The 26991-nt window shown below is 36.8% G+C and overlaps 2 protein-coding genes across 2 annotated transcripts in view; one reads left to right on the forward strand and one right to left on the reverse strand.

The window, feature by feature from the left end:
- The window catches only part of LOC135476649 (protein MTO1 homolog, mitochondrial-like), a 62111-nt gene that overhangs the window by 20883 nt on the left and 14237 nt on the right, over positions 1 to 26991 (forward strand). Inside the window, exon 9 of the mRNA XM_064756748.1 lies at positions 26809 to 26882. Coding sequence (XP_064612818.1) covers positions 26809 to 26882 — 74 coding nt within the window. The remainder of the gene's footprint in view (positions 1 to 26808; positions 26883 to 26991) is intronic.
- LOC135476319 (octopamine receptor beta-2R-like) lies at positions 239 to 20843 on the reverse strand. Its single transcript, XM_064756312.1, has 2 exons — positions 20767 to 20843; positions 239 to 1600 (listed from the first exon to the last, which is right to left on the reverse strand). Exon 2 carries the CDS (start codon positions 1427 to 1429, stop codon positions 239 to 241), a length of 1191 nt encoding a protein of 396 aa, XP_064612382.1. The 5' UTR covers positions 1430 to 1600; positions 20767 to 20843.

The following is a 26991-nucleotide window of genomic DNA, read 5'->3' on the forward strand; positions in this document are numbered from 1 at the left end:
TTCTGTAGCATGTGCGGTACTTTTGCCTCTGTCACACAGTTTTCTACCTCCATTAAAACACAGTCCTCTAAGAAATGCTGTAACACGGTATTGAATTCCGTAACAAGAATTAATGTGGGAAATTCCAATACACAGTACTTGGTGCAATGCTGTATAAAGGGTGTACATTTTGTACAGTCAAATTGCACAGTACTTTGCACGCTGTACTGCTCCGTAACACAGTCATACTGTAACATGGTTACACTTGACTGTGAAGGAATGACTCGTTGCATGTCGGCGTGTCAGAATGCGGCAAGACATTGCCCTCCACAGCATTGCACGTAGAACTCACGTTTGGTATCACAGTTTCTTCCTCTTCAATGGCTGCAGTTCCCAGAGATCCCTGAAAACTGCCCAAGCCCATCTGGCGATTCCTCTGCACATTGTTAGCACGTCCATGAATGAGCGGGGCAATGCCATCCAGGTAAGGGAATCGCCGCTTTCGCCAGTATGTCAGCTGTGTTACAAGGTGAAGCTGTCGGTCGAAACATATGTAAATGAAGGCTTCGACGGTGCCGTGAGACCAGGCGAGAAAACAGAGCATTTGATAAATGGTGGCAGAGACTTTGGCATTCATGTCTATCACAAGGAGAGCGAAGTAGGGGTACCAGCAGAGAATGAAGGAGACGGTGACACCAATGAGGACTTTAACACGATACCTTGAGTCTTGTACCAAAGTTTTCACACTGCGCTGTGCAGCCAGCGGATTTTCTGAGAGGCAGACAGACGTGCGGACCAGCATTGACACTCTGTTCGGGGAGTTTAGCTGGATCTCTTTGTAGAGCTCGCTCAAGTAATAGGTCATTGAAATAAGTGCCAAGGTCACAATGACAATCCATATAACATTGGCCACGTAACTTTTCACCTCTCCAAGCTGAAAGGAACAGTAGCCGATGTCTTTGTGGAAGTCCAGATATCCTCCGATGATGGTGGGTCCTAAATGTAAAATAACGCTTCCAAAGTAGACAACTAAAACTCCAAAAATGACACAGCACACGGATCCATGGTGGTTCCCTCCGACGTTTAACTCCTGGAAAGTGTACGCTTCCGAACAAACTATCGCTACAAGATTGAATGTGGACGCTGTCACAATGATGATGAAGGTTTCCCCGATGATTGAGCAATACTTAGGTGCCTCTTGAGTCAGAAGGTACTTTCCAAAGAGAACGCAAAAAACACTCTTGGCCATGTTGAGCAGGCAGCCATGAACGAGGAAAGCACAAGTCATTCGCCGGAGATGTTCGCGGAACATGACAGACGTGATGATGAGGGTGTTGAGAACAAGACCCACCCCTGCGATGAAGAAAAGATAATATGCCTCGTAGTGAGGGGGTTCTGTTTCAGCGTTCAGAGACCCTGCATCCACAGCATCGTCAGGAACTGTCCCCATCGCGAGTCTTGCTGGTTATTTGCTGGTCAATCCTGGAGTCAATTGACTTTCACTTACAAATTATTCGGAGCCTGCCCGTTACCAGTGGTCGCATTGATTGCTGGCTTCACATCATATTTCTCCTGGTGCCCAGATCTAGAGAGAATGTCTGTCCAAAGTTAATACTGGAGCCTGAAAGCAAAAGAAAAAACTGCCGAATGATATATGCTATATTATATAGTCATGTGGAAAAAATGTTTTGTCATGATATGACCTGTTGTTTTTTTTTTTAAGCGTTTCTGTTTGAGGTCAAAAAATGGTTTTTACAAGTTTACATGTGATTATGCCTGCAAGATGTAATTAATAGGTCCGTAAGTGGTACAAAGACACCGTATTTGTCTGCACAGGTATGTTGGAAGGTAATTTTCTGGGTACCTAGGTGCTTAGTTGCTTTGCTGATTCATGTCAGATTTCTCCAAGAAAACCTTCAGCTATTGACCAGTGTGGTTGCGCATTCAAATCCAGTTCATGCTGGGTTGAGGTTCGCATTTTTTTTTTTTTAATTTTTCTTGCATGTAAAACTTTTTCCTGCTTCTGGAGGGTGATAGCTAACTCATTGATTGGTCAAATAACTTGATAAAACGTCATCGTTTCTTTCAGGCTGGGCACAAAATCTTTCACGCCCGATCAGCTGTGATATATTGCAAGAAGTACTTTTTTTCTCATCCGTTGCATAAAACACCAGTTGAAGAAAGAAACAATATTATGGGCAGAAAACAATTTCCTGGTATGCATTTGGTATTATTGAAGCATCAAACAACCATGCACATCTGTTTTAGTTAACATTAAGTTACTTGTTAAGCTAAACATACCTTTGAAATATAAAGACAAAGGTATTAATCACTCGGAAGTTGTCTTTAAACAAATGACTGAAATGGTTTAGCTGAGGTATTTTCCTTGAGATTTGGAAAGGAGGCCGGCCTTAAATGACCCAACTCGATCTGATCCCTACATACATTTTGCTGTTTTGATAGCCATATCCTTACGGATGTGATCACTGCAGGATATGTCTACTTCATTTTTACCTCTCAAAAAGAAGATTGGGAATTTTTGTATTTTTACATGTTACATGTACCCATCCTAAACTGCATATTGAGAAATAAACATGAATTGCGCATTTTCATAATTGCACATTTGTAGGCTTGTCATTTCATAAAATATATACATGTATATATTTTGGCTGCTCATTTTGGGGCCACAGATTATTGGATTGATTACAGATATAATATTATGAATATTGTAACCCTAGTGCAATTAGATTTACACACACAGAAGAACCTCACTGCCATGTATGTACGCTCTTTTTGTGTCTTCCCATAGCTGTACAGTAGCTTGTACAAAGTAGACTAATATGGCGCCACTGCAATGACTGTCATAATGTTGACTGGTGAAAAAATGCCAGACTTTCTCATAGATTTATCGGTGAAGCATGTGCAATTGAGTCAGTTTGGTCCAAGATTTGCCTCCAAACTGAAGAGTGAAGGAGCACTGATTAGTTAATACTACCATACAGACATTTTAGCTTGCTGACGCACAATAAATTTCTGCCCTGTTAGTTTGCACCTAGTTAAAATATATCAGAATTTTGTCTGTTTCGGATAATTACTGAAAACTTTTTTTGCCAGTGTTATTTCCCATGCTCCTATAGGTTACCAAGCTAACAAAATTCTATGACTTCAGTTTCAGCAACCACTGTTCAGAAAAATGGTGGTCATGCAATGTTGATTTTTTGATACCTTGTAGAGAAAAGTGCAAGCTGCCTATGGTGGTAGGGCATTGTACCACATGAAAGTTAGGGGATATATTTTTTTGAGGTTGAAGTTGACAGTAAGATAGTAAGATGTCAAATGAAATAAGTAAAAAACAAAACAATCCTGCGGCAGTATTTTATATGTCGTCATGGTACCAGAATACTTGTGTGGCATCATGACAGTTGGTTTAGCTACCATGCATGCCATGACAGTAGGATGCGTTTTTAATCGGACCTTTCTTTGTCTCTCGATCAGAATTCAGAAACTTGAAAACCATCCAGTTTAATATAAAAACACCAAGTGCCCTTTTCTTAAATCCCATTTCTTCAAAATTTTGGGACACGTAGACTGCTCATTTTAGCCAATATATATGTATTTCTAGCAGGAATATTGATATTTTTTTCTCACATGGTCCGACCATCTAATGAACAACATACTCATATCTTTACTTTTCCAAAAGGCTGGTAAAGAAATGTAATATTCTACTTTCAACACCACTAATATCTGTCCCAAAATTAGAAGAATTAGGGTAACTCTTTTGTTTGGAAATTGATTAGTGTGATAATTGGTTTAAATGACAAAGTTTTCACCTCAGAACTTCTAAACGCTTTCAGATGCAAATAAATGTCATAAAATATTACCACGTGCGCTGTAACTTGAATTTTTGAGGATATCATCCGACCTTTCAAAACAAACCTCAAAACTCCTTTCTATGATCAGTAGAACTCAGAGTCATGCAAAATATGCAACTGAACTGTAAATCTTCAACCTTTTCAACGACTAATAGCACTTTTTTCAGGTGAATTTATGCATACAGTTGTTACGAAAATGACCCCAAAATTGCTTCATGAAGGTGTGCAAATTATTTCCCTACACCTCCCAAAGTTCCCTCAGAATGCTTCAAAATATTGGCTTTTGAGCCAGTTGAAAAGGTTGAAGAATCAGAATAGTCATGGGCGAAATTTTAGAGCATTTATCAAATGTATGTTTGTTTTTTTGAAAATAGTGAAAATAAATCTGGAAAAAAACTAAGGTGTCCAAGAGGATCTGATTGGATTGCCATTAACTCATGTCTAACAGACCATGCATTAGCTCACCACTAGTGCACCTTTAGTGAGCTTCTAGCATTCCACAGCCATTCTTGTTGCCGTGGTGATTTATCTGGGCGTCATGCAGGGCCTGGTCATTCAAACCATTATTAGCAGTAAAGCCTGGTATTAACTTTAGTCTGGACTAAATTGTTATTAGTTTTGTATTAGGCCAAGAGTGGTTTTAAGATTTCAGCTTAACTTGCACTTTTGAACGAAACCTTCCCTTGATCAGCCAGCAGTATTATAGCATCTCACGGTCAGTTTTAGCAACCATTTCATATCTATACCGGGCACATCTGTAGTAGGGTAATCAATTATTAACAAAACATCTACATATGACTTTAACACCCAAAAAGCCTTATGCCTAAAAGTTTTTCTAAACTTTATTATATATGTTTGTTTTATTGAGTTGTGAAGCACTAGTGCTTTCCGTGGCAGGGTAAAATACTCTTTCCAACTTGTAGCAAGCAATATTGCATGTATATACTGGTTTTTTGAATCACATGGTATATGTACAGGCAGTAATACTACTGTGAAATCAATGTATCCTTTATAGATCTACTGGAGATTTAAATCTCATTCCACCATTACTACCGGAATGTAATAGATTGGGACACTTTTTTTTTTTTTACTGAGTTTTGTGGATTTTTTTCTACACACCTCACAAATTATAAATGTTTTTGCTTTCTTTTTGGCATCTGCTGACTTTTTCTTATATGCATGGTATGTGTGCATATATATATTACAAAGACTGCTGGAATTTCCCAGGTGGCTCGTTGCCCTTGAGAGAATTGGGGGAATTCCTTGGTGGCATATTCTTGATAATGGACGCCGTCAAGGCTACGGTGTTTGCTATGCGCTCTGTATCTCTCCACGATGTAATACAATGTTAACAATGACAGTAAGGGGGGTAAAAAATAAAAATTAAAAAGAAAAAAAGACCAAACAAAAAAAAAAAAAGCTAACAACAAAACGAAATGAACGTCAGCCAGGGAGTCTAGTGGCACATGTCAAGCCTCACATCATAGCTCTGATATTGTTATGCCGATGCCAAACAGCCCCGCATTAACAGAAGAACCTGTGGCTTAGAACCTGACGATCATCGAGACGCAGAGACTCTATAGTGGCGTATCACGACACTAGTGACCCTAATGAGACTGGAGATAAGGCATCGCGGTGTGATTGATGACAGATTCTGATTGGCTCCCGCCATTGCCTTCTTAGAAGACTCAATTAAATGGTGATGGTTCTTGTTCGCTTTCTGACAAATGCGCGTAATGACAAGAGAGATTCCAGATGTACAAATGTGCGTGGAGCTATATTGTAATAGTCCCTGGTCATATTTTACTGTTATGTTGAGAGTTTTTATAATGGGTTTTTTGTTGTATAAATCTGCTTACTTGTCAGGGCACTGTTTGTTAATTATTTGTTTCTCATGATCTTGCTTCGGGAAATATAGACATGCGACATGTAAGTGCAATAATTATTGTTGAATAATTAGTCGACGTCGATTTTATTTCAAATTATTTGTGTGAGTCAACAATATAAAGCCCCCAAAATGGAATAAAAATAAAACTGATTATTTTTCCAACAGTTCATTTTTTTCTCATCCTGATTTTCCTGTTTTCCAAAACTTTCTAACCATGTAAATATGTCTTCAACTGGGACAATCCATATTTTCTAAAAAGCTAGAAAATTTTTAAGTTTTTATATTTGCACTTTCCTTTGACAGTGGAGAAAGATTTATTTATGCCATTCCCCTCCTCAAAGTATGTCAAACAAAGCCTTTAATACAGTGGTCCAAAACTGTGGAACTCATTAGAAAGGGACTTAAAAGAGTCCAAATCTCCAAAAGCCTTATGTAAAAAGTTTCATTTGACTTGAAAAAGAAAATGTAAATGCTTAAAAACCCATTTTCAACATATACACAGTTAATATCTTCACTCTAATCTGACCTTTGCTGATTGTGTTAATTTTGTATTGCTTTGTTTAGCGTAATTTATTTATTTGATTGTACGCTGTATTCAAGAATATTTCACCTATACGACGGCATTATGGTGGGTGGAAAACCGGGTACAGCCCGGGGGAAATCCACGACCGTTGGCAAGTTGCTGCAGACCTTCCCACGTACGGTCGGAGAGGAAGCCAGCATAAGCTGGACTTGAACTTGAACTTACAGCGCCCGCATTGGTGAGATCGAGACTCCTGGGTCATTACGCTGCGCTAGTGTGCTAACAAACTGAGCCAGGGAGGCCCCTGTATAGCATAATTACTGAATCTATGGCTACTTTTGATGCCGTTATGTGTGCAAACTATTTGTCTGGCCACTATTAATATTTACTTGTAAATGTCGTGTTTGTTTTGTCACCCTGTCAGAAGGCTTTTGAGAAGAACAGTAAATGTTCATCATTTGTCACCCTCAGAAAATAAAGTTATATATATATATATTCTGCTCATAAAACAACAATTTGAGTTGGTGTGGCCGTATTCGAAAAAAAAAATAGGAAGAATTTTGAATTCTTAGTATTTTAATTTTCTCCCCTGAAACTGAAAAAATAAAACATAGATGTGAGTGTAATGAGAAACAAGAAATTAATTATAATTGGCCTTGTATAGTATTATGGCTTATGGACAGAGATGAAATATAGCCAAGTGTTTGTATCTGATTATGGCAATAGAGATTTATCAGGATATTTTTAATGGAGAAAATTATAGCGACATGTTGCATATGGATAATATTGAATATCCACTGTGATGAAGTTTAGTGAAATGTTGTTTTGTGCAAACTTACTTTCAAATTATTGGAACATAATACATCTGAGCTGTCAAATGAGTAGACACATGTTTTTACACATTTCAATACTTTGTTGAAGGAAGTTTGTGTTTTCTAAAATTGAAAATCTCATTTGTATCATAAATAAAGAAATAAATAAAGAAATAAAGAAATCAAAACGTCTGTTCTTTTACTTGGTTAAAAGTGTGCATTCATCACATTATATCAGACCATTCGGGTACCATGATGCCTCATTGAAAATTGTGGAATATTAATTTTCATGGCCAAGGAGGTCATCTGCACTCACCAGTAGGAGAGTTTCAAGTTCGAACTCTTATCACTAATTCTGCATTATGCGACGGTAAAAACCAGGCAATTAACAGATATTCCAGGCAACAAATGCACCTTAAGCACATGGCTGAATAGTTTCCTATACACATTCACCTGGGTTCATGCAATTTTTCACCGTACCATGCAATCACCAAAACAGTTCCTACAACATACGCCATACACCTGACCTGCAGGACATTCAGTCAAGAAATTTTGAAAGCAGCTGTATTAAACTCTTTGGATGACTTTTAGATTTAAATTTTGAATACAGTTTGGTATTTTGGCAATTCCCACAAGCTCTCCCCCACCTTCTTCCTGCTTCTTTTTTTACTTTAAGCTGTAATTCTATAGGTTTGTACAACTCTTGACCGTATTAACCACTATTCAGTGTGACTTAGAAATGAAGTTAGTACATGTAATCCGTTCCACCAGCTTCCTGACAGTTAAATGTCTTAATTGGACACAGAGGAAGGAAATTACACATAACATAAGATTTGCATTATATATTACTACATTTTCCCTGTCAAATTATTCATTAGTTGCGGGGAATAATTTAGTGCGTGTGTTAATTACACCAAGATAATTAATCATATGGGTCACCTCCATTTTGAAATACATAAATGGATACATACTCACATGTTAATTATTCTCGGTAATTTGCCTCCAGTTTTACACAGCTTTCGGAGCTTAGGAACAGCCTCAGATTTTCTAAAGGTTTGATCCTGGCAAAGATCAGGGCTGTAATGGTTTATGATCAGAATTCAGCAGTAAAACTGCTTGTCTGTTTGTTCGTTCAGGCATGTCTAGTGTGAGAAGTTCAGGAGTTCCGCATGGTCTGCTTCTATAAAATGGCATGTGTGTTTGGCTTAATAAATACCTGTTGGCACTGAATAAAGCTATACAACAAAACATAAGCTTACAGTAGACCCTGGAGAAAGGATTATTTTTCTGTGGACAAAGAAAGGTGGCCATTATACAGCGTTCATATACAATAGTGAGACTTCAACATTTTTACCCCACTGCCGAAATTGGTGTAGTGTTATAGCAGTTGTTATCCATCCATCCATTCATTTTTTTGTATGCATGCATGCACTCACTCTCTCATGCACTTGTTTTCAGGTTTGCCAAATTGATACCATGGGTACACTTATCCATTGGAAGGAACCATATTCCTTTTCTGTGACCTTGGTCAGTGTTGTCAAGGTCATTGGACACATTTAAGTTACGTTTTTTTTGTAGCAGGCTTTTATTAACACGTACAATATCTCTTGAAATTGAAAGCAGTTTGTATTAATCTCATATGTGCAACTACGCTGTCTGTAACATTTTAGAACTCCAGTGTTTTTGATTGACCTTGATCTATTTTTCCAGGTTTCTTGGACGTACACTAAATTACATAAAATCTCACCCACAAAAGTGCATTTTTAGAGGAGAAGGAATGTGTCACAAAATATTTTTTGGGTGCTGAAACTTAAAATTTTCCATTGGAATATCCCTAGTTCCAAGCAAACCTTAAAACACCTTTCTAAAATCAATAGAACTCTCAGAGTCAGGGAAAAATGGGCAAGTTAGTCATGAACGAAATTTATGGTCATGCATTTAGGGTATATGCAACCATTGTCTTGTAAACACGATACGTGTACATGTGTCTCTTGCACCATGCTTAAGGGGTTATGACAGGAAATCCAAAAACAGCACTACAAGTATTTGTACTCTGTTCAAAAAAGTATGGATATAGATTCTTGGGAACAGAGGATCTTTGTACGTAGTGTACATAACTATAAAATTAACACTTAAATTAATTAGATCAATATTTTGCTTAACTGAAGTGGCACAGTTACAACAAATTGTGCACAGTTGTACAACAATAAATTTTTATTAATTTACTGTATATATTTGATTTGTGTTTCACACCACACTCAAAAATACTTCACTTATACGACGGGGGCCAGCATTATGGTGGAAGGAAACCAGGGAAGCACACAACCATCCACAGGTTGCTGCCAGACCTTCCCACATACAGCTGAAGAGACCTAGATTATAAGATTGTATACGGGTATATAGACAAATGGCTAAAATTCTAATACAGAAGACTCATTAGGGTACACTCGTCAGTAGAATAATTTATTGATTGGCCATGCTTAGAATTATTGTGTAATTTTGTAGCGTGCATACTTGCATCATTGGGTACATGCGGTTGTTAATATTATACTTCATTAGGGGGCCTCTGTGGCTGGTGGGGTTAGCACGCCAGTGCAGCGCAATGACATAGGAGCCTCTCACTAATGTTTTCACTGTGAGTTCAAATCCATCTCATGCTGGCTTTCCTCTGCTGGCCGTATGTGGGAAGATCTTCCAGCATCCTGCGGATGGTCGTGGTTTTCCTCTTGGCTCTGCTCAGTTTCCTCCCACCATAATGCAGGCCACCATTATATAAGTGAAATAGTGAAACACAAATCACATCAATGAACAAATATACATTAGGAAGCACCTAAAAAAGGAATTGCAGGCATTCGAGTAATTGCACTTTTTACTTCTGAAAGTTAAACCAAAAGTAAAAGGCTCAAATGTATATATACATGGAACGCGTGTTCATAACTTGCAGGCTTTTTTTGCATATTTTTAATGCTGGACCTGCTGATGGTGGTGGACTCGGTGCAGGGCTCGGCCTCTTCCTCCAGAAGTAATGCTGATATGAAGTGAAATATTCTTGAGTACCGACACAGGGTAAATTAATCAATCAATCATACAAGAATAAAGAAATACAATTTTCATGCAAAAAAAGTTGAATGGGGTATCATTAGGAATAGGAAGCCCTAATAGGAATTGTTAGGGTATCCAACATCACATGGTATCCATTCCCTGCAGTAAAAGTCAAACTTTTACAAGACTGCATTTCACTTATAGCATATGGTAGACACAGTTATCACTCATGCAAGAACAATGTTATAATTAGGATTAGATAGCTGCTCCCAGCTGGACTTGATAATTACAAGTACGGTACATTAAACATCCTCTCCAGCCTCCCTTAGCACCCTGACCCAGACCATTCCCCGTGTCCCTGCTCTCCACCTCCCCCCCCCCCACCACCACCACCCACCGAGAGATTGTGATTATCTTTGGCTTATCACTGGGTATTACCTTAATCTTGCCTCCACAGCTGACCATGATAATCATGATCATAGGATTAACTGTAATTAAGCTAAGTCAACCAAATATCATGCTTTTCATGATAACTGAATAAAAATTAACCTAGCCTCTGAAAGCAAAAAATAATTTACAAAATGGTAATGTTTTTTCATTGAACCTTTTTAAAACTCTATATATATATATGTGCAACAACAACCAGGGGGATAGTGGGGTAGGGAATATTTGTGACCATTGCAAAGTATATACTTTATATTGCAAAGTGTACTTATATTTTCCTTCCAGCTTTGTTCTTTATTATTTAGTAACTAAACACATATTGATCCTTTTCATAAATTACATATCTCATATATGGGGAATTTCCTGTCGTTTGCAGAAAGCTATCAGTTGCTAAGGGTGACAGTTTTTGTTATGTGTCTATTTCTTCTTCATTGTAAGTAGTAACAATCCTGGTTTTTATTCATTGGTTCACTCAAGGGGTTACCATGGAAACAGACTTGTTTCCTGACAGCTAAACTGACATATATTTCTTGACAACACAGCTGCTTCTGTGTGGGACATGCTGTGTTAGTTACGCATGACTCAATCTAATGTTATCTTCACAAACATCTACATGCGTGTACGATGCTGATATTCTCATTTGTTTCTGTTTTCATTGGTTTTCTGATTTAATTGTTGTCAAAAAAATCTCCCATAATGCATAGGAGCGCTAGAAGGCCACATGATTAAAAAATGAACGTAAGCTTTATATTGATACTGTGTTAACTGCCCAACAGTGTTAATAACTGCGTTCATTTTTTCTTTGTATTTTCAAATATAATTTTTGGCCAAGTGCCGAGATATCTTCTGGTACCAGTAAATTTGGGCATCGTGTCTTCTGAGTCAAAAAGCAATAAATCTAACAATCTTTTACGGCTTCTCCAGACAATACACAATTAAAGCTTAAGGTCGTACAAATTAATATTTATACAAAGAAGGTTAATTATGCACTTTTAAGCCATGAAATCTCCCGCATGGTCATGAAAAATAGAAAGGACATTAAAAATATTAATATCGGTCAGGACGGTGATCCTAAGAAAGCCTTGATCCTGGAAGGAAACGATTAGCCTTTAAAATCCGTTCTGATTGGCCTAAAGCTTGATCCACATTGCCAATGAACGATAGTTCAGATAGTGTCAGAAGTTCCAACTTTAGAGATGTTAGCATTGATATATACATGACCGACCAATGTACGCTGTATAATACTGCTTAGCCTGAACAGTTATGGGTATGTTTTATTAATTAACAAAACTAATTGGTTATATTGTATGTTAACGTAAAACATGTAAGTTGTTTATTCATTTGTTGTGACATTACCTGTTTTTAGTTGAAGGAAATGCCCAAGGCATCTTCTCCATCATCAGTCATGGACATTGCAGTAGGTGTACTCGATTTATTGATTTAACTTAATGTCATGTACATATATACAGTGTACATGGTGGTGGTGTAGTCAGTTTTTGTTATGAAGAAAAGCAGAGTGCTGGGAGTAAACCAGTGGAATTGGTCTGTTATTTGGCAAGCCTTTTGACTTAATCTAACTGTAATATCTCATACAGAATATCTACAATTATAAGTTAGCCTTTTACAATATATCTGTACCAAACACATTTGGGCTTAACATGCAAGAGGCGTTGTTTGTCCATAATGCATTTCACCGATAGTTTGGACTATAAGAGTGCACTTTGCGAAGTACATTTAGGCCTTTAAATGATATTTTTTGAAGAAAAATGTTAGCTAGCTGTCTCTTTGATGGTGTAAAGAATAACAACTGTAGGTCACTGGTTTCCTTGTTGTTGGTAAATAATCAGTACTGTGCATCACTGGTTTCCTGTTATTTGTAAAGAATGAAAACTGGAGATCACTGATTTTCATGTGGTTGGTAAAGAACCAGGAGAGCAGATCACAGGTCTCCCTTTTTTTGTAAAGAATCAATAGTATGCATAAGTGGTTCCCCGTAGTTGGTGAAGACTCAGTCCCAAGGGTTATTGGTTTCCCTTTTGTTGGTAAAGAAGCCCGAAGATCATTTGTTTGCTGCTGGTAAAGAATCGATATTGTCACTAGTTTCTGTGTTGTTGGTAAAGATTAAATCAGTACTGCAGATCACTGGTTTCACTGTTGTTGATAAAGCTTGTATCATTACTGCAGGTCACACGTTTCTCTGTTGTAATTGGTACAGATTGAATCAATACTGCAGATCACTGGTTTCACTGTTGTTGGTGAAGCTTGTATCAATACTGCAGGTCACACGTTTCTCTGTTGTAATTGGTACAGATTGAAACAGTACTGCAGATCACTTTTTTCACTGTTGTAACTGGTACAGATTGAATCAATACTGCAGATCACTGGTTTCACTGTTGTCGATCAGGAAATAAGCACACAGGTCTTTGGTTTTGTTGTTTTATGCAGTAGATTATTGTCAAAGCAAACAAAAATTCAATATGACTTGTAGATCACTGATTTCATTGTTGGTAAAGAATCAGTAGTGTATATTAACTGGTTTCCATGTTGCTGTGTCAGGTGAAGATTCCACACTGCACATTACTGGTTTATTTTATTAACCTGTATTTGATTCCATCCCAGTGCAGATTATAGGTTTCACTGTTGTTTACGAGGAAACAACACACCACATATCACTTGTTTCACTGTAACTGTTGATGTTGTAGGTGTTCTGATGTGTTATGTAAAACTCACTTGTTTCACAGCTGCTATTATCAATTCACTGACCACAGAGCTGTCAACCCAGATAAAGAATTGAGAAACCCAAACAGCCAGGTCCCGAGGGTCTCCAGGCCCAGAGTTACGCCAACGGCGAATTCCTGGTATAGCTAAGGGTCTGTGGGCACAAAACCCGATGAGAAAATTGTTTTGTGTATATTTAACATGTACTTCATTGTTATACGAGACGAAAAAACATCAGACAGTAATATCAGGAAACAATTTTGGGAAAAAAGGTGATATTTTATGTATTGTGGGAACGGGATTTTTAAGTAAAATACATTAGACTTATGTCAGAAGCATGAGAGACGACAGGTGTACACTATAAATGTTGAATACTGAGTCTATAAATACGTTAGACTTATGTCAGAAGCATAAGAGATGACAAATGTACACTATAAATGTTGAATGCCGAGTCTATAAATATGTTAGACTTATGTCAGAAACATAAGAGATGACAGGTGTACACTATAAATGTTGAATACCGAGTCAATAAATACGTTAGACTTATGTCAGAAGCATAAGAAATGACAAATGTACACTATAAATGTTGAATGCCGAGTCTATAAATATGTTAGACTTATGTCAGAAACATAAGAGATGACAGGTGTACACTATAAATGTTGAATACCGAGTCAATAAATACGTTAGACTTATGTCAGAAGCATGAGAGATGACAGGTGTACACTATAAATGTTGAATACCGAGTCAATAAATACGTTAGACTTATGTCAGAAGCATAAGAGATGACAAATGTACACTATAAATGTTGAATACCGAGTCTATAAATATGTTAGACTTATGTCAGAAGCATGAGAGATGACAGATGTACACTATAAATGTTGAATAGCGAGTCTATAAATACGTTAGACTTATGTCAGAAGCATGAGAGATGACAGGTGTACACTATAAATGTTGAATACCGAGTCTATAAATACGTTAGACTTATGTCAGAAGCATAAGAGATGACAAATGTACACTATAAATGTTGAATGCCGAGTCTATAAATACGTTAGACTTATGTCAGAAACATAAGAGATGACAGGTGTACACTATAAATGTTGAATACCGAGTCAATAAATACGTTAGACTTATGTCAGAAGCATGAGAGATGACAGGTGTACACTATAAATGTTGAATACCGAGTCAATAAATACGTTAGACTTATGTCAGAAGCATAAGAGATGACAAATGTACACTATAAATGTTGAATACCGAGTCTATAAATACGTTAGACTTATGTCAGAAGCATGAGAGATGACAGATGTACACTATAAATGTTGAATAACGAGTCTATAAATACGTTAGACTTATGTCAGAAGCATGAGAGATGACAGGTGTACACTATAAATGTTGAATACCGAGTCTATAAATACGTTAGACTTATGTCAGAAGCATAAGAGATGACAAATGTACACTATAAATGTTGAATGCCGAGTCTATAAATACGGGTACTGTTTATAAATTGACCACATGATTTATTTTATTTTAGTTATTATTTAGTTTTTTACTTTAGTTTTTTTTTTTTGTTATTTAAGCAGCATGACCAACTCATTTTTACATATGTATAGGCGAATTCTAATAAATTATAGCTGTGTGACAGGTTTGCTGATTACATTCCTAAAGATTTGAAGCTGTGTAGGATACGTGTGACGTGTCAATGAATTTTACCTGTGTAGTTCACTCACATTTATTATGAAGATGATAATTTGAACATCTTAGAAATGCTTTGAAAAAATCATATCCTCTTTTGAATTCTCCACTTTTGTTAGATGCTACAACTAGCAGTCTGCATCCGTGGTTTAATTCATTTTAAAGGTCACCTGAATTAGTGCTGTACATCGATCACTGGATTGCATACATCACATGTTCATTTAATGAGAATGTGTATAAAACGCCACGGGTCTCATGTCAAAATATATTAGTACTTTGTGTGAATGGTTTTACTTAAAAAAAACTCAGATAAACAGTTGTCAGCAGTTTTAGTATAATTAAGCTGCCTGTACATTTCAAATGGAGTGACCGTGCAATTATAGGCAGTGCTGCTATAGGTCAGTAGTTTAGAACAGTAATTACATACAATAGTACAAGTGACAAGTTTCAATTTTGGGAAGACATTATAGATAGTTCTAAAGTTCATATAGTTATTACCTGTAAATATGCCTGGTTTCACCTGTTTTATGAAGATTGTGATCCTGAGGATTTAGGTATTTTAAACTTAGAAAATTAAGTATTTTCTTTAAAGCTCTGGTAATTATTTTTGCTATGGTAACACACTTTGCTAATCCTAGCTACCATGAAGTAATGCATACATGTTTTGGATTGTTGATTCTTAACAATTGAAAGTAAAAAGTAAGGCCACAGCAAGTAAAACTTTTGTTTACAGTTGAAATGTATTTTATCTCCATGTCAGAAGAGGATATAAAAATAACACTGAAAAATCACTCGAATTGCGGGCAACACAAACTGTCCCAGCAATGAGTTCTCTTGAAGACCTTTTTACCCTAAGAAGAAGACCTTGAGAAATTGGAAAATCATAAAAAAGATGGGACAAAATAAAAAACTGGATTTCCCATTTCAATTTTATTCCATTTATTGGATTAATTCATGAGTGTCAGCTCACCCATAAATGACAAAATGAAAGTGTGTCGCCTAATAACTGTCTTAATTTTTTAACGCTTTTTGGAGGAGGGGGCCGTTAACATGTGTTAAAGCTGTTGTTCTTGGCAGAGTTACATACATGTTGAATTAACTTCAAGATGAGGATCAATAATATCTTAAAGTGGACCTTTGTTGATCGAGAAATTTACTTGTTTTACTTCTACTCATTTTTTTCTCATAGGGGTAATACATGGATGAATAAGAAATAATGATAGAATAAGAAGTCATTTTCTTGATGAACAAAGAGACCATGTTTTTGAGGTATTTCAAAAACATTTTAAACATGATATAAGTTTTAACTTTGTTATACAAACATACTATAAACAGTTTACATTGATGCCATATACTTACATAATGATGCAGCATTGCATGAGCCAAGAGTAGGCCAACTGTCAGTTTCACAACCAGTGTGCATGTACTTCCATATGACATTGCATCACTTACTGATTTCATAATGATACTGGAGATACGCTATAATTGCATTTCCTTATTCGTTGTTATACAGTTTCCGGCTTCATTGAACAGTCCAAGCTTGTTAGGCACACAAGACGTCTGCCGTATTGGCGTCTCCAAGGAATGTTAATAGCGATTCTCTTCTGTGACATGACTGTGTAAAGCAGTAAGCCTGGAGACACTGGTACAGTATGTACTCAGATTCATGCGGCGCTGATACAACAAGTCTCTTCCCCTGACATCCCACCTTTACAAACACCGACGGAGCTAGCACCGGCACCATCTGGCTTTATACTGAATCTAAAAGACTCAGTCAGCGACTTTCCCTGTACACGGACTACCAATCAATACCAACTGTGCTCTTTTGTTCCCAGATTATAGCAGAGGCTTAAGGCGATTTTCTGGTTGGCTGTTGTTCTTTCTCGATCGCCGGAGACAATATGTGCCCCGAAGAAAACAGGCCAATAAGGCATATGATATAGGCATTCGTGCTTACAAACCAGCTAGGGGGAAACTGCCATCTTGTACCATCTTCAAAGTCATGTGTCATGGCCGCCACTTTTAATGACTAATTAATATGGTATTATGTAGCATCAATATTTGTACATTGTATAATAGGCCGTGTGCAGTGAATTAAGAAAGTCCTCGGGGGCACTGATCTGTAATCTAATCTGTAATCAAAGTGAATGACCTAAAAATTCACCTATGAATAATAAAAGCTGATTTCCTGATTTTGAGAGTTTTATTGATACTATAGAAATGTGTTCGAAAGTTAGTTGAGCAGATTGGATGAACTTCACAACAGCTTGACTATTTAAAATGTGACATTACTGGAGATATGTTAGGTTCAGCACCAGTTTCAGTTTCTAGGTATAATTTCAAAAAATTTTTTGCTCATTTTAATTTGGATTGTGATCCCATTGTTCAGTATCTCTATAAAGCGAGTTGTAACCTGATAAAATTAATTTAAGGCTGAATTGCCCCTGATACAAATCACTCATCCAGTTGGTTTATTTCATAAGTGTATGTTATGCAAATTGAAAATTATTTTACCTGTAGGACATTTCAAAACCATACATCCTTGTTCTTCAACTTTTGCATCCATCACGAGGACCAATATTTTGAAACATTCTGAGAGAACAACGGTGTGCATACAGAAATAATCTGCACAGTTTTATGAAGTTTGAATCGTTAGTGACACAAACAAATCATTTTTGGCATCATTTTCATAGTAATTGTATGCATGTAAATGAATTCAGTGGAAGAAGTGCTTTTAGAGGCTGAAAGGATGGAAGATTTACAGTAGCTGTATATAATATAGCCTCGAAAAGGGTGTGTAACCCAGGGCATTTGACAGGGTATAATACAGCTATGGGCAGACATCGGGTTAAGCCATAGAGTGCCGCTGGATTCATGGGAGATCCGCTGAGTTCAAGCACGCAACCTCATTGGTCAAGGGTTTTAAAGTAGTCTGGGCAGGGGCCGGCCAGACCACTCCGTCATTGAGGGCCCTGTCCAGTCAAGTTGCCCCCATCAAATACATGTATTACAGGCTCCATAGCAGAAAGTGTGTTAAGTATCTCATGGCTTGAGTGTTAGGCTCTTTCAACGCTTATCCAGATCAAAGGCCACTATACTCCTTTGGGCAAGTAAAACTAGAAAAAAGTTTAGTTTAATATATTGTGGAGATGAAAAATTTTGAATGATATGTATGTTTTTTTTTTCTTTTTCTCTGCAAGATTTGCAACTACATGACTCAGGATATCCCTGATAATAAATATTTTGGTCACTTAGTTTTTTTTGTGCAATTTGATTAATTTTATATGTGAAAACTTATGTGTTGGCATCAGAAGTTGGCATTTAAGCCCTGTACATGTACTTTTGAAAGTGCATTCTTACCAAACTTCAGGAGAAATACTTCTTGAATTATTTTGAATCCACTTGCGCAAAGATATTCATGTACTGTTTGATGCAACAAATTTATAAATACGAATAAATGAATAAATCCATAATCAAATTGAATAAGAAAACAAAAAAACAGAAGTAAGTGTGTTATGCTTATAACATGTAGTTTACTTATTTATTTAACAGCTTTACTCATTGTTTTATAAGTCTATACCCCTGTAGATGTAGCCAGTGTTATGAAGAAAACAGTTTTTGATTTTTATTGTTTAACTAGTATGTTTTAGTTTTTCTGAGCATGTTTCTCCTAATTGCCATTTCTAGGGGTTGGTCAACCTTTTTTGTTGCAATAAATGTACCTACTGTAAACCTTCAACCTTTTTTTCAGTGGAATTCATACATGCAGTTTTTATAGAAATGATGCTAAAATGATTTCTGTGTGTCATTAAAGATTCAATCTTCGTAAAAAAAAGTACAAACTATTTCCATACACCCCATAGTTTTCTCAGATTGTTCCAAAATATTTGCTGCAGAGATGGTTGAAAATGGTGAAGAATTAGGGTAGATGAAAACAATGTGATGTATTTCTCCTTTAGTTTAGAATTCTTTTAGTGATATATTTTGCTTCATTCTGACTGATATGTTCACCTTATAAAGTATTTTTGTGAAGTTTGATTGTGAATTGTGAATTTCTGATCAGAAAAGTCTAAGTGTTTGCATCAGAAGTGTCATTTAAATTTCAGGCCTTTATATGCAAATGAAGGTGCATTTTTACATACCGAACTTAATTTTGGTGAAATAAATTTGTTTGTTTTGAACATCTGTGACAACCAAAAATTCAGCTACATGTATAAGTGTACATGGCAAACTGCATATCACATTTACTCAAATTAATAATGTAGATATATTTTTCAGGAAATGTTGACAATATAAACAAACACTATCATAAAGTGGTATGCGCTATTATGAACTCCAGGGGCCAGGTTCATTTTGAGGTGCCCATTTTTTGACCCAAGACTTTGGAATTATATGTCTTGCATGTATTAAGTGTTAATGAAGTTTACTGCAGTCTGTACAATTTAAAACAGGATCTTAAACTGGCTTACATACCAGTAATTGTTAATGTTGTGAAGTTTTAAAGGTTTGATTTACAGTATATTCAATTCTTTATTTCTTTATTTCTTTATTTGATTGGTGTTTTACACCATACTCAAAAAAATTTCACTTATAGCATTATGGTGGTTGGAAACCGGGCAGAGCCTGGGGGAAACACACGACCATCCGCAGGTTGCTCACAGACCTTACCACGTACGGCTGGGATTTATAATGTATAGGTCAGAATTGCTTTGTGGAGTATTAATTTATCTAGTCCCATATTTGGCTTTGCAAAGCACTAATCTCTGATCATTGAGATTTTCAAATAATAGATGATCAGTGGCTTTATAGGACATTAGATTTTAATGATTATAGCATGGACAACACCCTTATCACACGTCCTTAGTTTGTATGTATGTATATGTGCTTGGGGTTTAACTTCGTGCTTAACAATTTTTCAATCAGTTGACAGAGACGAGTCACAAGGTGTGTGTACATATATCGTGTATTCTTGTGGAACCGCCACTTAAGCATCATGCCGAAGACACCAGACATGAAACCTCAACCAATCAAATGATACTCACACTGGGCTCACCAGTCCTATTTAACCTCTCTATGCTAAGTTCCAAGTCAACCATTTTTAAATCATGGGTCAGAGTGTGATCTGACTCAACCCGGGTTTGATCCCAGGTCTTCAGGCACAGGTATATTGGAATTGCAGACAAGTTGCAGACTTCATTGTTAGTAATCACACTTTAAATATCAAGCAGTTTTGCATGTTAATATTGGATTTTAAAAAAATACAGCTTGTTCAGATACATATGTTCATGTACCTATTGTGTTCAGTGATTTAAGCACTGTTTTAATTTGATGATGAAGACAGCACCACATTAGCTGTCAATTTCAGGCCTTCATGAATAGTTATAGTAGAATAGGTATAATTTTAACATTAATGCTGTCAGAATATGTTTGAATAAATATGACACACATGTGAAAATGCTCAAGCACTCCAGTACTGCATGGTCAGCCTAATTAAAGCTGGACAAAACAGTCACAATGCTGTTGTCCTCATTAGAGTGACGCAGCACTTCCAATAGTTTCCATCAGTTTTACCGAATGCTTACTATGCAAATTACCAAATTAATGTTCAAATAATAAATGAAAAGACTGCATGGCAGACATTTAGTTGCCATTAGCATATTTGAGGCATGTCAAGAGGTATAGGTGTTAAATTATCATTCGTTAATAACATATTAACAAATCTCTTTATCAATTCCATATTTATCTTAGCTCTCTGAGATAAAAAAAAAAAAAAAGAAAAGATTGGCAGAATAAACTTACTAGTTTACAGGACTGGATTATAATTCTGTAGTTAGGTCCATGTGTTGGCCGTTCTGCCATGTTGACTCTGTTTACCCTCTCCACCATAGAGTATTGAGCCACACATAGTAAGAGCCAGTGAATGTGTGTAGCGGTATATCCCACAGCTGTGTGTTATAACAGCCCAGAGTACTCAGCCATTGGTACCTATCTCATGAGGGATTACACTCAGCACCTGGTATATCCCCAGGCTAATATTAGCCTCCCCACCCCCCCACTCTCTCTCCTGAAGTCTTTCCTTCCTCCCCCTTCCTCCAGTGCCACCAAAACTTTATCTTGTCCCGTCTACAGTTTCCTGTTCCTAATTAAGTAGTCAGTAAGTAAATTTTTCTTTTTCATCACGCATTGCATCATATGTCCTTTTCAATCATACCTCTCTGGATAATATTTCAAGTGTTGTTATTTTATGCCCCCTGTCCTCATCCTTTCCTGAAAGGAGTCCAAACATCTATTTCTTTTATTTTTTTTTGTTATAATTTTTTTTTGTTATAATGTTATTTATTGTAAATTTTTTTTGTTATAAATTGTTTTTGTTATAATTTTTTAATATAAATTTTTTTTTGCTATAAATTTTTTTTTGTTCTTTTTTTCTTCTTCTTGATTTTATTTCACAAATGATTATTTTAATTTCTTAAACTGCATGTTGCAGCTACATGAAGCTTGCAATTCTCTATAACACAAGTTGAAATTTCAAACTCATCTTTAGCTGTCGGCCGAATCATTTATAACTGTAAATGTCTGAAATTTTATGAGTTACAATGATTATTGTATTAATTAAGTGAATAGGGACTGTGGATAACATGCTTGTCTGTTGATAAGAGATATGAGTTCAATCCTGATGATGTACATGGAATTTGTGGCTTCCCCCAGCTTTCCAGCTATCAGTGCTGACAATCACTGAACGATGCCATTTTCAAAGTTCATTGAGGAATGCATACAAATGTACTTTTCATGCGGAAAAGTTTGTCATTAACCATAAGTGAAATGTTTCTGGAGTCTGACATTATAAAAGCAATCAAATAATTAAATAAGTTCTAAATGCAATAAGTTTTCTTTGCTAAAAAGTTATCTTGATAACTTTATTGTTTTTTAACATCGCATATTCAAAAATTTATCGCTGGTGTAACGGAGGCCCGTCAGTTTTATTGGTTGAGGAAATTGGAGTGCCCGACCTTATTTCGCCAGGTAATAGTCTCTCACGTCAAATGTGTCATATTGATATTGACATTATTGACCTGGAATGTCCTTATTGGTGGACGGCTGGTATGCTAATGTCTGTTTTGATGCATAGATTAAGTGACCTGCAGAGAACTTCATGCTAGACCGCTGTAGGAAACGTGCAAGAATTATTCTGTCTGTCCCCAGCGCCCCCCAATCAGCAATGAAAGTAACCCGGGTACCTACATGTAGAAAATTCCTTGCCTGAGAATGTGACGTTAATACAGTGATTGAAAAGCAAGCGGCACATAACCACAGTGCCTCACCCACTAAAATGTAAAATATGAAACATATCTTTATAATCTTCCTAAGCAGGCGTACTTCGATCAGAACTAGCAATAACCAAGAAGTAAGAGAAAAAAAAAGCAAGACAGCATTCCATACCTTTAAACATATACATGTACATGTGTACCGACGTAAGTGTCCTCCCCCCCCCATCCCCCTCCCACCCCACTGTGCTTAGCTACCTCCCCGATGCAACCATTAGAGTCAGAACCTCTGCTGTGACATGCCATAGTCACATTCCCCACCATTCTTCGGCGCTCCCCCGTGGACTGCAGTGTAAACACTTAAAGATACAAGGACTCTCAGGCTTATCATTGCTAGATAGACATATTCAGGGGTGAGTCTCCCTGGGTGATATACCACAGACCTCCAGGGTGGGGCTGTGTAATTCCAGAGCTTAAAAAAACCCAACATGTATATTAAGAGGGTTACTGTATGTATGATGTGCCGTGTGCACTTGCAGATGCACATACAATTTCAACGTTACTTTTTTAAAGTTTAGAAACACCCTGGTGGAATGCTATGATCAAAAGACACTTGTGTTCTTAAATGAAGACACTTACATGTAAAGGATAGTGAGTGAGTGAATGCTTGGAGTTTAACGTCGTACTCAACAATTTTTCAGTCAAATGACGACGAAGGAATCCTCAGGGCGTATGTAATGTACCTCCTTGTTGCAGGACGGATTTCCACCGCTCTTTTATCTAGTGCTGCTTCACTGAGATGACATACCAAAGGCAAGTAAGGCGCCCTGCCTGAGCCATTATACTGATACGGGTCAACCAGTCGTTGCACTATCCCCTTCATGCTGAACGCCAAGCGAGGAAGTGTAAGGGAGAAGAAAACAATAAAACGATGCCAAAATCAGATGAAAGAGCATGAAAACTTAAATACAAGTTTTCTTTATACATCTGTTGGTATATATCCTCTTTGCATAATAAATTATTAAATAAAGATTTTATGCATGTCTAATAAATTTATGTGAATGTAAAATATACATTTCAACACATTTATTAGCTGAAAAGACCAAACTCTAGTGTAAATATATTTATTATGAATATGATGTGCTGCATTCTCGTTAATAACATTTTTATGCAGACAATAATGAGGTGGTCCCAAATACCCACCATGCAAAAATTATTTTCAAATCTCATTTTCTCTTTGAAGAAAAACGGAAAAAAGGAATTGAAGACCACATTTACAGCTAACTTTCACAATCTTTCTGGGCCCGGTTTATGAAAGTTCTAACGTTATTTTCTTTAAGCAAAGGTCTTTTGCTTTAATAAGCAATATATGAAGCTTTTGACTTAAGTTTTATTGAGAAACACTTCACATTGAACTTAGGCAAAAAAATTCTGACTTGAGCAATTTACTGGACTTTTCTGGAAATGGGACTCTGAACTTTATGGTGATGCAATTTTAATAGGACATCAGTTATTGGTTCAAAACCATGTTAAACTCGGGTTTCCCCCAGCCCCAGCTCGGGTTTCCCTTGCAGTTTTAATTATGAAAATAATTTTGTCTGTAAGCTCGGTCAAGAAAATACATATTGATCTATGTGAATATTATGTGAAAAGTTGCAAACATTTTTGGATTTTTTTTTTTATAACGTATAAAAGTGACACGTGAATGGTTGGGGACAGTAACCATTTCATTAAACGAATTCTTTGAATGTTTTTATATGCCAGCAACTTGCGGATGGCCATGGGGTTCCCCCGGGCTCTGCCCGGTTTCCTCCCACCTTAATGCTGGCCGCCGTCATATAAGTGAAATATTCTTCAGTACAGGGTAAAACACCAATCATATAAGTAAATCAATGATTTTATAAAAAGGATTGGAGATGGAGATATACACTCGCTTTTCTTTGCATGTTGAAAATATAAAATGTTCCACTGTTATAGATTAATTAATATGCTAATTAATTGTATATGTACGTAATAATATGGATGAGTGCTTGGGATTTAATATTGTACTTAACTTTTTTCACCGCTTTTCTTTGGTCATATGATGACGAGGTAATAATGTGTGTTTTTAAATAACCAACTACAGTATGTTGCAGGTCCACAAAAACAACTCTAATGTAACCTTCACGTAAACCTTAATAATGCATTTAACCCTTCCCCTGCCCTGAATGCCTATAGCCGCCTGTTATCCTGCCCTACCCCCAGGGGATCCCTCTTATCTATACCTGTACTCTCCACCCCACTGGAGGCTCGCTGCTTTGATCTTGTCCAGCCTCCCTGAATTAAAGCTTGCACTGTGAAGAATGTTTCCAGAGCTCGTCATAGACCACGTATAGCACCTGCTGCCTGCATCCCCACTTGATACCGCTGATGGCCGTTTAGCAGGCTTGTTTGCGTTCGCATCTCCTCTCCCCCTACATCCCACCTTCACAGTCTCTACAGGGTGCCAGAGTAAACACTGCAGTCTCCCTCTCCCATTACACAGTGGAGAGTTCTGCAGTTAACACGCTCTCTCTTTGGTGAATCACATTTTGTGCTGTCTAAATGAGCGTATGCAGGTAGAAAAATTCTTGGGACAACTTTTTTTATTTATTTGTGTTATTATTGCCATTTACTCCAGAATGCTTCATTTTACATGTATATATGTATATATAATGGTTGTTAGTATTGTGAGTGGAGGAGTGCTGGAGTAAACCACTGACCTTTGGCAATTTACTTACAAACTTTTTTAACATGTGACATACAGATATGCATAACATTCTGGTTGGACTGTACTAGAACCCTGTACTGTACTAGACTGTACAGTCCCCAGAACCCTTTGTTACCAATTTAATTTATTTGATCAGTGTTTTATGCCGTACTCAAGAATTTATTTATTTATTTATTTGACTCCTGTTTTACGCTGCGCTCAAGAATATTTCACTTATACTATGGCGGCAGCATTATGGTGGGAGGAAACCAGGCAGAGCCTGGTGGAAAGCCACAACCATCCACAGGTTGCTGCCAGACCTTCCCACGTATTGCTGAAGAGAAAACCAGCAAGAGCTAAGCTGGAACTCACAGCGACCACATTGGTGAGGAACTCCTGGGTCATTACGCTAACCAACTGAGCCAGGGAGGCTACTTGGTTGTCACCAATTAAGGCCCCACAAACAGGTGAGGGTGACAGAATCTTCAAAGTCCCTGTCCAAGGCTGAATAAATAGTTGAAAAATAAAACCAACACTGACCAATCCTGATTTTCCTATTAAAAGGATAGATTTAATGTATTAAAACTTATGTAACTTTATAAATATTAATTGGCTGATGGATACACAAATACGACTTGTCCAGAAATAATTTTGAGTTGGTGCAGGAAAAAATAGCAAAACTATTCACAGTATTAAAAAAGAGAAAATGTTATTTATATGGCACTTTTTACCTGTACCAACGTTGACCTGTCAGGCTGTCAAAATAATATATTCAGTTGCAGCACATTGTCCTTCTTGTCCGCGTGCTTATCTCATAGCTTGTATGAATTAGCTCATACTGGATACGTGCGGGTTAGATTAAAATCTTTATACATCATACAATAAAGACATTCAGTGGTACCTATGAATAGATTAATGTATTTGTATTTATATACAATTTATATTGTATTATAATATATTTATCTGGGGCTTGGTTTTTTTTCTGAAGAATGATACTTTGCTTTGGCACAATGCACATGATGACAGCCCAGTTAATGGATACAAGGAACTGTGCACAGCAAATGGATGGAGAGGAAATCATCCTGGTTCATTTAACATGCTATTATGGTACTGATATACACAACAAGGCTAGGTCATATTTTTAGAAGTAAAATGCTTAAGGAGTCTATACCGGAGATTCTTGGCAAAAAAAGAAACAAAAAAAAAAATACATCCATCTTAACTAATCAAATCAAATTTTCCTTAAATTTGAATAACTCAAATTATGGACTTTCAGTAAATAGCAGAAGCACATTTTCCTGTACAGTTTATATAGTGGTGTAATGATTCTAAAGTGTGAAAAGTTATAATGCGACCTGCTAAACTTTAGGAATTTTATTACTGACCACAGAAGGTAACATGTATACAGCTGATAATTTGGGTAATTATTGGGGCTATTCTTAAGTTGCACTGATCATAGTTTTGCCCAAAATGTCATAGTGTCTATAAATTGTTTGAGATGAATAAAATAACAAATATGTTGATGGAGTTACAGTTTTAATAAAACTCACATGTAACTGGCGTAACAGCATTTTCCAACTGGCGTAACAGCATTTCCAGCATTTTCATACTGGCGTAACAGCATTTCCATTCTGGCGTAACAGCATTTTCATACTGGCGTAACAGCATTTTCATACTGGCGTAACAGCATTTCCATACTCGCATAACAGAATTTTTATACTGGCGTAACAGCATTTCCATACTGGCGTAACAGAATTTTTATACTGGCGTAACAGCATTTCCATACTGGCGTAACAGCATTTCCATACTGGCGTAACAGCATTTCCATACTGGCAGTTTTCATTTCAGGTACTGTCCTTCCATAGAGTCTAAAGTCTTCCGATTTCATGGAAGACGGCACCAGATTTGGCTGGAACCAGAAGGTTTGTATTGCACTTCAGTTCATTTTCACTGTTGCATATACTTATTATATAGCGAAAAGCTAGGCAACAATGTAACAGAGGTTTTCAATGGTGTTCCACATGAATCTTA

The sequence above is a fragment of the Liolophura sinensis genome, chromosome 10 (genome assembly GCF_032854445.1).
Source record: "Liolophura sinensis isolate JHLJ2023 chromosome 10, CUHK_Ljap_v2, whole genome shotgun sequence".
NCBI classification, from domain to species: domain Eukaryota; kingdom Metazoa; phylum Mollusca; class Polyplacophora; order Chitonida; family Chitonidae; genus Liolophura; species Liolophura sinensis.